Consider the following 15,568-nt stretch of genomic DNA (forward strand, 5'->3'; position numbering starts at 1 on the left):
TTTCTGAGCGGGGCTGGGGGGGAGGTGTCGGGAGAAAAAGGCATATGTTAATAGATGTTGCTTCTCTAAAATGACTTACTATAAATCATAGCCCTTGGTCTGTTTCTGTAAACAATGCCACCTTAATTCAGGTTATTTGTAACTACCTAAAACATACCCAACCAAGATTATCTCATAAGTGAAGTACTACATTTCCAAAATAACTCTATGAAATCATGAAGGTTGTGAAGATTTAATATGAAGATACTCTTCTGTATGTCTTCTTTTTATGACAAAGTTTGCAAATCTCATCAGGACACCAAATGAATAATGGACCCCCCTCCCATAGAATATCACTTATGAAGCAAACCTGAGCATTTGTCTCTTATATTTTAACATGAGTAACATCAGGGGGTAAAAGTGTTTGCCAGGCAATGAGTCACCTTGTGAAGCAGTTTAAGACAAGTAATGCTGGATCTTTCCAATAAGCTGCCCCAGTGGCAGAACTCCCATTTTTCTTCATGCTGGGAAAGGCAAAGTTAAACTTCTTCTCTGTACCATCAAAAACTCTGGTGAATGGCACGTGAGAAGAAAGTAAGTATGTGTTAAGCATTTACTAATGGCTGGCTGGCATTCGTGGCGTCTGACTGGACGAAGGAAAAAGAAACGTGAACCAATGTGTTTGCAGGACTCTTTGGGGGAAGAAAAGCTTTTGGCTTTGCCCTGGTCCCTGACGATGACAGGCGGGCAGGCTGTTTCTTGCACAGCTCTAGGCAAGACATTAATCTGTCAGTACCAGCATCTTTAGAAACCCCAGCATTAAGACTTAGGAGGGGAAAAAGAGGGAGGATGTTGAATAGCCAGAAAGGCAGCTTTTTAAACACTTCAGTGAATTCATAATGCTGTGCAGGCTTCTATTTATCCCTTCTCTGAAATTCCTGGTGCGGGGTGCAACGCTGGATTGGAATTTATTCATCTTCTTCCACATACGTGGATGGAAACCAGCCCACCTAAAAAGGAAAAGCAACCAACACAGCAATGTGACTCTGCATCTGGCACCACAAGGGACTCTACAGAGCATTTCATTTTCATAACACCCCGAATTAATCTGGCGTTTTATGCCTACTGCAGGTGAAGAGGATCGGTTTCAACTGCTCCTAAAAGCCCAATAGAGTGAGTGACAGAAAGGGTGGACTACAATACGCTTAAACAGTGTTCTAATCTGCTAGCACACAAATATGTAAATTAAGGGGCTCTACTAGTTAATGCTTCCTATTTCTGCTGTAGAACAAGATATAAAGACAGAGGTCCTAGCCCCACTCTTTCCAATTTAGATCATCAGCTCTTATAGATATTTTGTACTCTACATAAAGTTTACGCTCTAGACTTAAAAAGAGGCTTAGAGACTCAAAAGAACTGATATGCTCAACCCTCTTCCCAACAGGAAGCCTCAAACTTGCCCAAGTAAACTTTTTTGATGCCGCTATCATATTCACTCAACACGTTTTTCTTGAGTGCCTATTTTCAGGAAGGACCACCATCGTGCGGAGCCCGGGCTCTGGGGGGTGAAGCCTGCCACACAGTGTAGGGTTCCCCCCACCACAATGGGGGCCAGCGGTGTCCAGCCCCCTTCATTCATGTGATGAGCACACTGAGAGGGACAGCTCACCCTGCCATTTACTTCTCCTCTCCACCAGCCATTCGCACTCATCTTCGTGTAAATCTTCACCACATCTCCTTTCAGCAAGGACAATTCTCGCATATCTCTTGCACAGAAGTCATATCGAGCAATGGCGATGCCCAGCACCTTTGGACTTAACACTGTAAAGAAATGATGGGGCGTCAGAATTGATGTGCAGTTTACCAACCATAAGCACCTAATCAGATGGATGTTATAGATGCTGTCAAAATGCGTGGCTGTGATTTTGTTACAGACTAGTGATGATGGCAGAGGGGCTTGAAAGCAGCAGAACTGCTGTTTCAATTCAAGCAGGTGTAGTCAAGTTCATTTCACAAAGTTTAAAAAACTTGTTCTGTTTTCACATTCTTCATAGGAACTTCAAAACAGGGACTAGTTTTTGTAGTTTAAAAAAAAAGGCTAATATCTAAGTTACTACCTAAGGAGATAGAATCTCAAATAACTAGCATAAATTTCCTACTGATGGCGTAGTAATCCATTTTTAACTCGAACCTCTATGTTAAAAGCTTCACATTTTTATCTTGTAAACTTTTCAACTTAAGACTCAAAGCAACCAACTTTTTTGCTCTGAAAGTCTCTTGTTGAATCCATGTCATCACTTCTATCCTCCCCCCTCCCCCAAACAGCCTTTGTTTTCAGTTAAAACTATTTAGGGACAGTTACTCTTTTATATATAATTGCACTCGTGAAGAAGCTTAAATCATGTTTCACAGAAAAAACAGATAAACACCATCCATTTATCTTGTTTCAAACAAATACTGCCTTATAGAAAACCTTTACTGAAATACTTAATCAAAAGAAGATTCAGGGCACCTGCCTCCTATATTCAGTTTTTTTTTTTTTTTTTTTTTTTTTCTTAAATGGTAGGAGAGGAGCTAACTTCCTCCCTGCCCTCACCTGCCTGTCCTGAAAGGAAAATTCTGTTCAGGCTGTACATTTGTTTGCCTCTAGTGTTTCATGACACATTTTATATTAACATCTCTACCTGTTGCTCCTTGGGGTTATAAAGTGTTTTCAATTATATGTTCAGTGATTCTGAGAATCACTCACCTGAGATTGGTGGGACTTTATAAACCTTAAACGGTAGAGAAACTGAAGTATAAGAAAAAAAAACATGGGAAATGCCACACATCCATATTTTTAACAGTTCCCAGTGCCTAGGCAGCTGCAGTTATGACCTGTTACCCTGGAAGAGCCTGCCCACTTGGAGACCGGGATCTCTGGCCTATTTTTCAGGGCTCTGCAATGACAGAAATTTTTTTTAGTCTCCAGGTGTCCGTCATAAGATAAATGAATAGCAATGCTGTAGATTTCAGAACTGTAAAGGGAGCAAAAATAGGTCATTTTATTTTACTGTTCAGACACAAACCACTTTAATAGTTTTCTTACTGAAAACCATCCCGTTACTGGGGCACTACTCTTAGAGTCGTGCACATAAAAACACCCCAGTGATGGAAAAACCCATCCTCAACTTAACTGTGTGACCTTGTACAGGTCTCTTAACCCTTCTGGGCCACATTCTCCTCACCTATAAAATGAAAGGTCTATACTAGATGACTTGTAAGGGCCTTCTGGTACTAAATTTTATTATTCCATTGGGACTTACAGGTTAATTTTTAAAAATCTGTAAGAAAACATACTTTATCCAGCCATCATGTACTCCCCTATGTGTCACATAAACAGCCCTTACATTCTCTGGCTAATGACAGAAATCGAGACCAGAATGCCCAGCGCAAACCGATGGGCACAGTCATCCTTTAAAGCAATTTGGACCAAATTGTACTCTTATATTTGGAGATAAAGTTGGGATTTTGGTCCTATTTATTTTCTTAATGGAAATACATGAACACTGGCTCTTCTCAACTAAAATTTCTGATCCTCAGGAAAACTAGTTTTATGGAGTGTTTCATTCCCCCTTTATACTTTCAGCTCTCAACTCTTTCCAGCTGATGAAAGAGAAAATGTCTTGCTGAAATACATAACATGAGCACACACACAAAACCAGAGGAGTGGTATGTCAAGACAAACGATGACTTGATGACAGAGAAAAGGAAAGTGCATGGTGGGAATGTGACTCGAGGGGCTGTTTGTGAGGAAATGTATCTACATGAGAAGCCATACACAGAAGTCAAAATATTTTATTTGCAAACAAAAGCAAGTTGAAAAGACATATAAAAGCAGTAAAGCAGTACCTGACCAGAAAGGAGTGGAAGAAGGGGGAACAAAGCTGTAGTCTGGAGGAGTTACAAAAGAAAACCCACAGAACAAAGAAGGGGCTTAGAGAGGGAAAGAAAAAGAGAGAAGCAAAGACCATTTAGGTGTTGGCAAAACATATTTTGACACAGCTATTTCGTTGTCTATAACCTTAAGAAAACTGTCATATCAAAGTTGAAATATCAAGCTTTGCTTTCACTCACTTGTCTCCTATCACCATTTCTAAATGAAGAACAAGCCAGATTATTACATTTTGATTGACATTAGTTCTGCAATTCAGAGCGATCTATCCCTTTATAGGTGAACACAGCGTACCCACTCTATCCAAGGACGGCCTTCTCCTCTTGATGTGGTGCACAATTCCCACTTTGTCACATCAGTGGAGAGGGGGATCCTGTAAATTCTTAACGTAAAATATGCTTCACATCAAAACTGATACAAGAAGTAAGAGCCTATAGGTGGTGTCAATGAAACATGCACAGCCCATTGAAAATTCAAGAAAATCACTCAGACGATTTGTCAGGAACCACATTCACCCTCCAAACAAGCATGAACATGCTAGGTTACTTCCAAAAACAAAATATAAACCACTTTGAATTATATCTGGAAAAGAGTAAATCTATCCCCAACTTATAGTAATGTACAGAAAATTTCTATGCATTTGGATGCTCAAAAACTTCTCGCTTTTTAATAATCAGAGCTAAAATTATCAAATGGTTTGGAAGTGTTAGATGCCATGCTCGGTGTTTTATATTCATTTAATTATCACAACAAGTCAAAGGGGAAGGAACCCATGCTATTTCTTCTTCAGATTTGAGAACAACCTAGATTCAAACCTAGGCAGTGTTACTCCAGAGCCGAGGCTGTTCACTGCTACCCTGCTCTGCATTGACCCCTCTGCTTCAGGTACCACCTTAGGCAGTTTTAAAACTCTCCCTGCTGATACCATGGTGCCATTGCAATGGAAAAGGAAGGTGTGGTTGTAAACTTTCTCCCAATATTTATTCTTCCCTTAATCCATGTAATAGGTTATTTCGTTGGGCTATATTAGCCCAGAAGGGATACTAAGTCCTTGCTACTGGGATATATACAGAAGTATCATAAGGCAACTTCTGGTACCTTTCCTAGGAAGGCAGCTGGCACACACCTTCACCCTTCTCTTTGATTCTTTGTTCTATGCTGCTGTCTGGAATGTGAAAGCTACCATTCTGATTCTTGAGAAGGCAGACCTCACCTTAAGGATGAGCTTCAAGGAACCTGGGTTACTGAAAACTTTATGGCAGAGATACTCCTGTCAAGAAGGGGCCCTAGAGATACTAAGAACATCAGTAGCTCATTAACGGGATACTTAGATTCCAACCAAATAAACTGGGGAAAGGAATTGGAAGGAAGTGTTCAGATGTTCTTTGGTTCATATATACACTGGTGCACTCAATGACACTTTTCTCATAAATGGCTTCGCTTACTTACTTTTAACCTGCCCTGAAGTATATCCTTGTTAATAATCAAGGTTCTTTTCTAATCCATTGCATGTTCCAAGTTACACTTTTTTATTTTAAAAGGCAGCAGTATATGCTATTACAGCTAATTTTACAATCTGCGCAATTCACTTATTGCCATGCAGTGTAACTGGTTTGTTTTGTTTTCCTCGAGATCATATTATACCCACTGTTAGAGGAGAGGATGTCATCTTTAATTTAAGGAGGAAAATGGCACCCTAACACTACTTTTGGCAGAAAATCTAGTGCCAAGATTCCTACCCCACGTTTGTGAGAACTTAAATGAGAACTCCTCATTCTCTCCATTACTTCTTTGTAATGAGGGGCATTTTCTCCCCAAACTGCTTTCTAAGTGTCCATCCCCGGTTCTCTCTCTGGGACTATTTATCCATGGAGTAATAAGAGCAGACAGTATTTCCCCAAAATTTCTAATGAAGGTAATTCAAGAGTCTGAAATATAACAAGATAAGTTCACTCTAGAAGGAAGAAATAAGAAATCAATGAAAACACAATTAAATGCTATTTAAACCTCAAAAATAGGTTATCTAATCTATCTACCTTTCTCTCATCTTAAAATATCTAACATTCCTGAATATGGATAATGCCTCACCAGAGGACTTGAATCTGTTTCAAATATATAACATCGCTGTGCTACCCCTACCCCTCTCTTCTAACCCTAAAAGCCCTGCAAACATTTGCATTCATGTCAAGTACCTATAATTTGAACCATCTTAAATCTTATCTAAACATTATCATCTGTACTAAATGGTAGCTCTTCCCACCGTGGTCAGGGCTTCGCTCCTCTGCTGGCTTCACTCTAATTTTTCCTCAATGAATGGAACAGATTCTTGGATATGGCTTGGGGCTCCTCCCCTGAATTCCAGTCTGTGATTTCACACATTTTCATCACCCTGCCATGAGGTACAGTCATGATCTCTGATTTAACTTGTCTGAAACCAAACTCATCATCTTCCTCCCCGTAACCTAGCTCAACCTCCCACAATTGTGTTATTTTTCCAACTACTCCCATGTTCTCTTTGCCAACCATCTTTGCAAGGTCAGTATACCTCTTTAGCTCTTTCTGTTCACTCTCCTCTTCCTCTGAGATATAAAGTTGTTCCTTCACTAAATTCTCAGCTCCACCATCCCAACTCAGGGACTTAGGCCATTTCTAAACTAAGACAACTGCCTCCTAATTGGTCTTCTTACTTTCAGCTTTCTTTCCATTCTATTCTAAATACCCCCTCAGCTACTCACCATAAACAGACTCATCATTCCTTTTCCTAAATTATAAAATCCTAACTCTTGACTTCAATTCCATAGCAATTTGTAGTCTGGCTATATCCTGCCTTTCTCACCAAATCTTCCATCATTTACCCACACAAATTCTTTTCATCCCAGCTTCCTAACTGCCCCCCACCCCGCAAACATCATTCCCACCCTCATCCTGGGATGCTGCTCCTTCGCCTTGCTTCTGCGAACTTTAACCTCCTTGTCTCTGAAGCTCAGCTCAGGCCCTTCCCTGACCAATCCAGATAACACTCGTCCCCTTTTCTGTCCTCTGTAGCCGTCTGTTAGGCACTTACATCATGGCGCTCCCCGGCCCTGCTGTTTAATTACTGCATGTGCTCCTGTGTTGTATCTCAATGAATCGTTGATTCTGGAGAGTAGGGACTGGCTCTTATGCTGCTTCTGCATCCCCACAGAATCAGGCCCAGGGCTAAGCAACTGAAGCTGCTAAATGGATGAGTTATCTCGGCAGGGTATTTAATTCTGCAAGCTCCTTATTTCTCCTCCTCCTGTTTGTTGAGCTCATCTTTTGCTCACTTAACTGCTCAAAAACTTCCAACAAAAGCCAAAAGGGAAGAACGTGAAATATGTTCAGGTTTTATTCCCCAGGATCCCTGAGAGCCATAATCTATCAATGATATTCCTACAATAACTATAATTTTTCTGAATGTCTCATGGCATTAACCATACTGTACACCTGAGGAACCTTCTCAGGAGAAATTGATTAACCTTTTGCTCCTGTCACCCAGTATGTAGCTCTCAGCCAAACACTTTAAGGCTTGGTAAGATGCTTTCTACTTTTCTACACATTGTAGCATGACTTACTGTTGTCGCTCTTTCTATACATAAATTTTCAATGTGTTTGGGTCCTTGATTCTCATAAGCTGTCAAAACAGCATTTGAATGTCTGGCACCTATGTAGACGAGTATAAAATAATGTGTTTCCCTAGGAAAGTATGGATTTAAATCTAGATGTAAGCAATGTCAGAATAAGGTATTTGATAAAAATATTTTGCAGAATGGTTTAACCTGCAAAACATATTTCTGTCGATACTGAGAATACATCAACCTATTTCTACACACACGTACAGATACATGTTTTCTTCATCATACTCCTCCAACTATACCAAGATGACACTAATATAAGAATTATTGGTACGTGCAGATCCTGGAATGGAATAGAAACAGCTGAGTAACAGTGACATTCAGATGGGAATGTTGAGGGATTATTATTTCCTATCCCTTTCACTTCCTGGCATAATATTCACTTCACCACCTAATATTATAGGAAGCCTGCTGTTAGTACATTACATTATTCTGGGAAGCTTCTTGAGAGAAAGAACTTTTATTCATACCTGTATCCACTGAGATAATAGTAAATCTACGTTGAGACCTTTTTCATTGAAGTAATCATTTGCAAACTGCATTCTTTAGTTAAGGGGCCTAACTTTCATCCTTCCTCAAATACTTTCAATTCCTTATTAGCACAGACGAAGGAGAACCTTGCTCAGAGAGACCATCACACTTAGGTAGGGGTCTCTGGTTATTTTCACATGATATCTGGCACTCAAATGGGTTAATGTTCATGGAATATTAGCAAATAAGTGGCTCATAGTTTAGTGACTTAAAAGGTCTCATTAGGAGTTATTAAAATATTAACTCAAATATTAAGTCAAATATTAACTTTTCCAAGTTAAATGAAACTTGAAGTACTAAGATTCTCTAATTGAAACAGAAGCTATTAGCATAGCCATAATAAACTGATTGGCACATCATAAGTGAATATTATCCAGTTCTGAGACTTGACTGAGAGGACAGAGCCACAGAAGCATGTCAATTAAAAGAGGAACACAATGTTCACAGAATAATAATAGTGAATGAATAGTGAATTGGTATCTGATACCTATACTTTTGTTAAGGTTAACTAAGCATTGCTTTAAAGTATTATGCTCTGCTTTGATTAGGCTATTCATGTTCACAAGCAAATGAAAGTCCACTCAAGTTTCAATAACATTTGAAATTTGTACACAGCAGAGACCAAGCTCAATCAACACTAGTCCTTAGGGTACTGGTTACCAAATCAAAGTTTGTTTTTTTTTTGCTGTACGCGGGCCTCTCACTGCTGTGGCCTCTCCCGCTGCGGAGCACAGGCTCCAGATGCGCAGGCTCAGCGGCCATGGCTCACGGGCCCAGCTGCTCCGCGGCATGTGGGATCTTCCTGGACCGGGGCACGAACCCGTGTCCCCTGCATCGGCAGGTGGACTCTCAACCACTGCACCCCAAATCAAAGTATTTTTCACAGTATTTTTGAACTACCACTTAATTATCCATTATATGTATAAGTGAGCATGATACTAAGCATTTGCTAATTATTCTCTGGGATAGACATTACCTAATGCTCAGCCTTAAGATGTAACAACCACGTGTTTACACTCATTTATGTTAAAAAAAAAGTAAAAATATCAGGCAATTGTACCAATGATACCATCATCAATACAGCTATCCCTGTGAGTTTGGGGCCCAGCAGTGGCCTAGAGATTTTCCTGAAGGACTGTGTTCCTATGTGGGACACTTTGAGGGATCCAGGAGGTTCCTTTTACCAAGACTGTCTACAGATGGCCTAACAGCAGAGAACATGCTGAGAATTTAATGAATGTTTAAATTTGTGACCCTTAACCTGGTTTTAGTTTAGAACGTAGCCATGTCTTCTTCTTAAGACTCCCAGAAACATTCATAGACATAGTATCAAATATGTGCTCCCCATCTCCCTCAAATATAGTGTTTATTGTATATTTTATATATTGTCACTGAAAAAGGAGGAATGATTCAGATTGGTTTCATTTAATTGAATGCTGACATCTGGTAAATGGACAAATCTCTTTTAACCTAAGATATGACAAGGAAAACTTAGAATTATTGTGAAAAGAAACACTGCTTTATATTCAACACTGCACAGTCTAACTACATAAAGCCATTAGCAAGCAAAAATATGAGTATAAGTCTTTATTGTTATGGAAAATTAGATCATTTGACATTTCAAGGGATATCGGATTATTTATAGGCATCTAGTTTATCAAGATGTGAACCTGATCCTAAATCCTTACTCTTTAACAATAATTGGCAGACATCTATTAAATAACTACTAATGTGCCAGGGACTGTGCTAAGGTGCTATTGGAGATTTAACAGATAAGACAGAGCATCGACTCTAAAGGAGCTTACAAATTAGTAAAGAGACAGACACAGAGATGATACAGAGATATGGGAATTATTCATCTTGGATAGAAAGTGCTATGACTAGACTTTAGGCTCCATTTGAGCCTTTCCCTACAAAAATCTCCAGTCTTCCGGTTGCTCAGGCCAAAAGCCTTACAGTCACAGTCTTGAGTCTTCTCTTGCTATTCTGTCTCACATCTGATGTGTCAGAATGTCCTGTTCGGTTATATATTATAAAGGTGACCCATCTGGCTACATGTTGGTCCAGGCTGCTACCATCTCTCGCCTGGATTGCTGCATGAGCCCCCTAACTGGTCTTCCTGTTTTTACACAGACTCTAGAACAATCCAAGTCAGACCATGTCTCTCCTTTGTTTAAATCGTTCCAATGGCTTCCCATGTCTTCCGGAACAAAAGCTAAAGTCCTATAAAGCCTCACAGAGGCTGGCCTCCCTTGCCCCTCTGACTCCATCTCTGCTGCTCTGGCCACATTGCACATGTCATACATGCTCCTTACTTTGCCCTGGCTGTTCTGCTCGCACTTCCTTGAATCTTTACTCAAGTGTTGCCTTCACAACGAGGCCTACCCTGATGCCCCATAAAAGAGTCATGGACGCATACCACTTGTGCCATGTGGTGCAGAGAGAAAGCAGGGTTTTCTACAAGCAAAGAAGCAGGTAGAGGGTACTCAATCCCCTAAATTCCCATTGTCCTACTGCTTAGATTGGGCGTGGATGGTCTGTACACACCATGGTCAAAGTTCCAGTAGCCTGCTCTTCAGATGGATGGGGTATTTATGTGAGTTTATGATAGCAGAAACTCCCTGTTTGCTATGGACCAGATATTTGTGTCCCCCTCCAGACACCAAAATTCATATGTTGAAACCTAATGCCTCATGCCATGGTATTAGGAAGTTTGGCTTTTGGGATGTGCTTAGGTCCTGAGAATGAAGCCTGCATGAATGGGATTAGTGCTCCTAAAAAGGCAATCCTGCAGAGCTTCCTCACCCCTTTCCACCATGTGAGGACACAGGTGCCTTCTATAAACCAGAAAGCAGGCTCTTACCAGATACCAAATCTGCCAGAACCTTGACCTTGGACTTCCCAGCCTCCAGAACTGTGAGCCATAAATTTCTGTGGTTTATAAGACACTTGGTCTATGGTGTTTTGTTATAGTAGCCCAAACAGACTAAGACACTGGTCATACAAATGACCTTGTTAGAAAGGGGAGCTTTGGAAGCCAGTGGCTGGTATTAGCCTGTTCTACTGTTGAGAACTGAAAACTGCTGAGCCGGCTCTCTATTAACTACCAAAAGGAGGAAAAATGAATCTCTACTTTTGTTCCTCATCATCTGACCACCCCAGTTAAAATCATAAACCATCCCCAGCACTCCTGAGTAGCATTACGTTGTTAGATTATCTTTTCTAGAGCACTCACCAACTTCTAATATACTATATAATTTATTTTTTATCTATTATTTGCCTTCCCCATTACCATGTGAGTTCCACAAAGGCAGAGACTTTTTTTTTCCACTGCTGCGTATCCCCAGCAATTTAAACAGTGCCAACCCTGCAGTAGGCTCTCAATAAAGGTCTGTTGAATGAATGAATGTGGGGACCTGTGGGGTTATTGGTGGGAATGTAATAACTAAAGATGAGATGAGGAGAGAAGTTCTTGGAGAACTGCCCTATGAGGAAGAAGGATAAAGAAAAAGAGGGAAAATTAACAGGGGAAGATGGAGCTTTGAGTAGAAAGACTGAGCTTTGAATAGGAAAAGATCTGAATGAGCAAGTCAGATAATCTTGAAGTGTTTATGCTCAATTCTGACAAATTTGAGTGTATTCATAGCAGAGTGGCCAGGATGGTGACAGATTTGGCAACCACGTGTATGACAATGGAGCAATCATGGTAGAGTGTGTATGTAGTATATTTAACTTTGAGTAATTCTGAAGAGATGAGCTAATGATGGTAAATAGCTCCAATAAGTCAAGTTTCTGGATCAATATAAGCATTAAAAAAATTCTGTTCAAAAAATAAATTAGGGGGCTTCCCTGGTGGTGCAGTGGTTAAGAATCCGCCTGCCAGGGGCTTCCCTGGTGGTGCAGTGGTTGGGAGTCTGCCTGCCAATGCAGGGGACACGGGTTTGAGCCCTGGCCCAGGAGGATCCCACATGCTGCAGAGCCACTAGGCCCGTGCACCACGGCTGCTGGGCCTAAGCTCTGGAGCCCGCGGGCCACAGGTACTGAGCCCATGTGCCACAACTGCTGGGGCCTGCGTGCCTGGAGCCCATGCTCTGCAGCAGGAGAGGCCGTGACAATGAGAGACCCGCACACAGTAACGAGGATCCAGCATAGCCAAAAATAAATTTATTTAAAAAAAAAAAGAAAAGAATCCACCTGCCAGTGCAGGGGACACGGGTTCGAGCCCTGGTCCTGGAAGATCCCACATGCCGCAGAGCAACTAAGCTCGTCCACTACAACTACTGAGCCTGCGCTCTAGAGCCTGTGAGCCACAACTACTGAAGCCCACACGCCTAGAGCCCATGCTCCGCAGCAAGAGAAGCCCTTGCACTGCAATGAAGAGTGGCCCCTGCTCGCTGCAACTAGAGAAAGCTCATGCACAGCCAAAAATAAATAAGTAAATAAATTTATAAAATAAATAAGTTGGGTGATTTGTGTGGCCGTAGACATAGTCACCTGAGTGTCAAGTAAAGCCTGAGGATGACCTCTCAGGAATGTCACAAAAAAACACTTGCTAAGAAAGCCTCTACCCGGGTTGACACTGCTGCTAAGTCTGAAGTGCCTCAATACCAGAGTCCCCCTGCATTCCTGTCTATTGTTCAGCTGTTAAGCTAAACTGTATGTAACACCCAAGGGATATGTGCAGTAGAGTGTTAAGTGCAAGTAGATGCTCAAAAATGTTGAATGCATAAAGCAGTGAATGAAGGGAAACCCTGGCCAAGTCGGACTGGCTCCCTTATCCAGATCTGGAATTCAGTAGGGGAAGCTGCCTATCAGTGGTATATATGAGGAAAAAAAGAGCTCTCAGCATTGTTCCTCAAAGCTAGGAGACTGATCCAAATTTTAGCAAGGAAAAAAAGGAATTCCTTTCAATTTATGTTTGTTTTACAGGGAAGAGAGACTAGAAAAACCAAAGCCTTGGATCAGGGCTGCCACATGAGGACACTATAGTCAATTAGGGAACATTACACAGATTGAGACCAGTTTTTAATTTAGAAAATAAGGTTTATAGAAAGAACAATATACAAAATGAGACATATTAAAACATAAGGACTGCTTTTTGAGTTTTGAAACATGAAAAAGGACAGCTATTTTTTTTTTTTTTTTTTTTTTGGCGGTATGCGGGCCTCTCACTGTTGTGGCCTCTCCCGTTGCGGAGCACAGGCTCCGGACGCGCAGGCCCAGTGGCCATTGCTCACGGGCCCAGCCGCTCCATGGCATGTGGGATCCTCCTGGACCGGGGCATGAACCCGTGTCCCCTGCATCGGCAGGTGGACTCTCAACCACTGCGCCACCAGGGAAGCCCAAAAGGACAGCTTTGAGTGAGGTTACTTGAATCTGTAGAATTTCGATCTGCAAGCTATAGATTTCTGAAGGGACCCTGGGTACTGGCTACTAATTCTTAAAGCTATCAGGTTCAGGATAAAAATTGCTTACAGTAGCTACTAAAGCTCCTGAAGCAAGTAAGTAAAAAAGGGAAGGCCAGAATGACCTAATAATGAACATGTTCAGCTGTAGTTGATTAGTTGCCCAAGAACAGTAAGTTCTGTGGACATGATAGGCATCCTGAGAAAAAGAGTATAAAAATGACAGCAATATGTTAGAACCACCTTAGCCCATAGAAAAGCATGCACAGAGCACTTCCCATGTGCCAGACATTGTTCTAAGTACATCACATACACTAACTCTCTCATGGCTCATAATACAAACATTACACATTATGAGACAGTGTTGCAGGATGAAATAAACTTGGGAAACTCATCACTTTCCTATATCATACAAGCAGCACTTCTGGTACATCTGTTTAACAAACGAAACCTTTCATGATGTTTCTCACAGGACTGGTGATTCATGAAACATTCAGTTGGAGACATTAATATAAGTGAAAGGGGTTTGAAAAATATAGTGTTCTTTTAATCATTAAATTATTGAATATCAGACAGAATTACTAGGTTCTTATTCTATATCAAGTATTTTATATAGTGTTTCAAACAATCAGTCATGTAGACCTTTTTGGGAAACTTTCATTGGCTAGAAGTGCTCTCTCTCAGGAAGACAGTGCGTTTCACTGCAGGAAAGTTACAAGCCATTGAAAACACTTCACTGTAACTCCCCATCCGTTGACTACCCATCTGCCCTAATAATGCAAAGTCCTCTTATAACTCCAATAAGAAAAAAATAAGGATGGAAAAATTTGGAGAAAAATTTAAAATTAGTATGATGAGATTACAGTGAGTTGAATGGTGCCTCACCTCCCCAAAGACATGTCTGCCTAGAACCTGTGAATGTGATCTTATCTGGAAAATGGGTCTTTGCTGATGTAAGTTAAGGACCTCAAGATGAAATCATCCTGTATTGTGATGAGCTCTAAATGAAATAAGTGTTTTTATAAAAGAAGAGAAAGGGAGATGACACACAGAGGAGGAAGTTATATGAAGACAAGGCAGAGATTGGAATGGTGTGTCTGTAAGCCAAGGGACAGCAAAAATTGCCAGCAGCCATCCAGAAACTAGAAGAGAGGCATGGAATGGATTCCCCCTCAAAGCCTCCAGTAGGAGCCAACCCTGCCAACACTTTGATTTCAGACTTCTGGCCTCTAGAACATAAGAGTAAATTTCTGTTGTTTTAATCCCCTTCATTTATGGTAATTTTTAAGGCAGTTATAGGAAGCTATTACAGTGAGATTAAAACAGATATTTAAATTACCAGGATAAAATTAGATTAAATCAAACCCAAATGCCAAATGACCAAGGAAAAAGATGACAAAAGACTGAGGATAAAATTAGGAGATCAGAATAAGAGTAGATGAATATAGATATGTTGAATTACAAGGGCAAGAAGGTAAAAAATAAGTGGATGTTTGAGGAGTGTGTATGAAGGAGATAATAAATATTATCCACTATTACACTGTGATAAAACTAATAAATAATGGTTAAGGCATTATCAGATGTTTCAAGAATTATCAGGAGTAAGCAAGTTATATAATGTTACAGTGAGTTAAATAAATATGAACAATACAAATTCTCCAAGTTTCTAAAACACTGGCTAAAATGAAGCTTAAGCACCTTGTCAGATGGCTAATAGAATAATGGGACTACCTGCGTGAAAGGAACAAGACCACAGTAGGGAAAAGCAGCCTGGGCCCTGGCTCTGGCTTTTACTTTTTCCTGCAAGGTCATTCGCATGGTCCCAAAGACCCAGGAAGCCTTTGTCAATTTTTGAAGAATTGCTATAATATTTGTCACCACCTCAAAAGGATCATGCTGTTCTATATTTTGTTTTCAAACCCACCTATCTCTCCATGCTTTTTCAAATAACAACTACACATAGTGCTTTAATACCTGCTATGTCTCCCACAGACCTTAGGCTCTGACTTCACTCATTTAGCCCTTTCTGAGCACGTGTTTCTTGAAAGGCACTGTGCAAAGTGCAA

The 15,568-nt window shown here is 40.7% G+C and overlaps 1 protein-coding gene across 1 annotated transcript in view; it reads right to left on the reverse strand.

The window, feature by feature from the left end:
- Nucleotides 1-947: 947 nt before the first annotated feature.
- The window catches only part of VAV3 (vav guanine nucleotide exchange factor 3), a 405,871-nt gene continuing 391,250 nt past the window's right edge, over nt 948-15,568 (reverse strand). Inside the window, exons 26-27 of the mRNA XM_060085957.1 lie at nt 1,649-1,800; nt 948-989 (exon numbers count right to left, since the gene is read on the reverse strand). Of these exons, the coding sequence (XP_059941940.1) occupies nt 948-989; nt 1,649-1,800 (194 nt within the window). The remainder of the gene's footprint in view (nt 990-1,648; nt 1,801-15,568) is intronic.

The sequence above is a fragment of the Mesoplodon densirostris genome, chromosome 2 (assembly GCF_025265405.1).
Source record: "Mesoplodon densirostris isolate mMesDen1 chromosome 2, mMesDen1 primary haplotype, whole genome shotgun sequence".
NCBI classification, from domain to species: domain Eukaryota; kingdom Metazoa; phylum Chordata; class Mammalia; order Artiodactyla; family Ziphiidae; genus Mesoplodon; species Mesoplodon densirostris.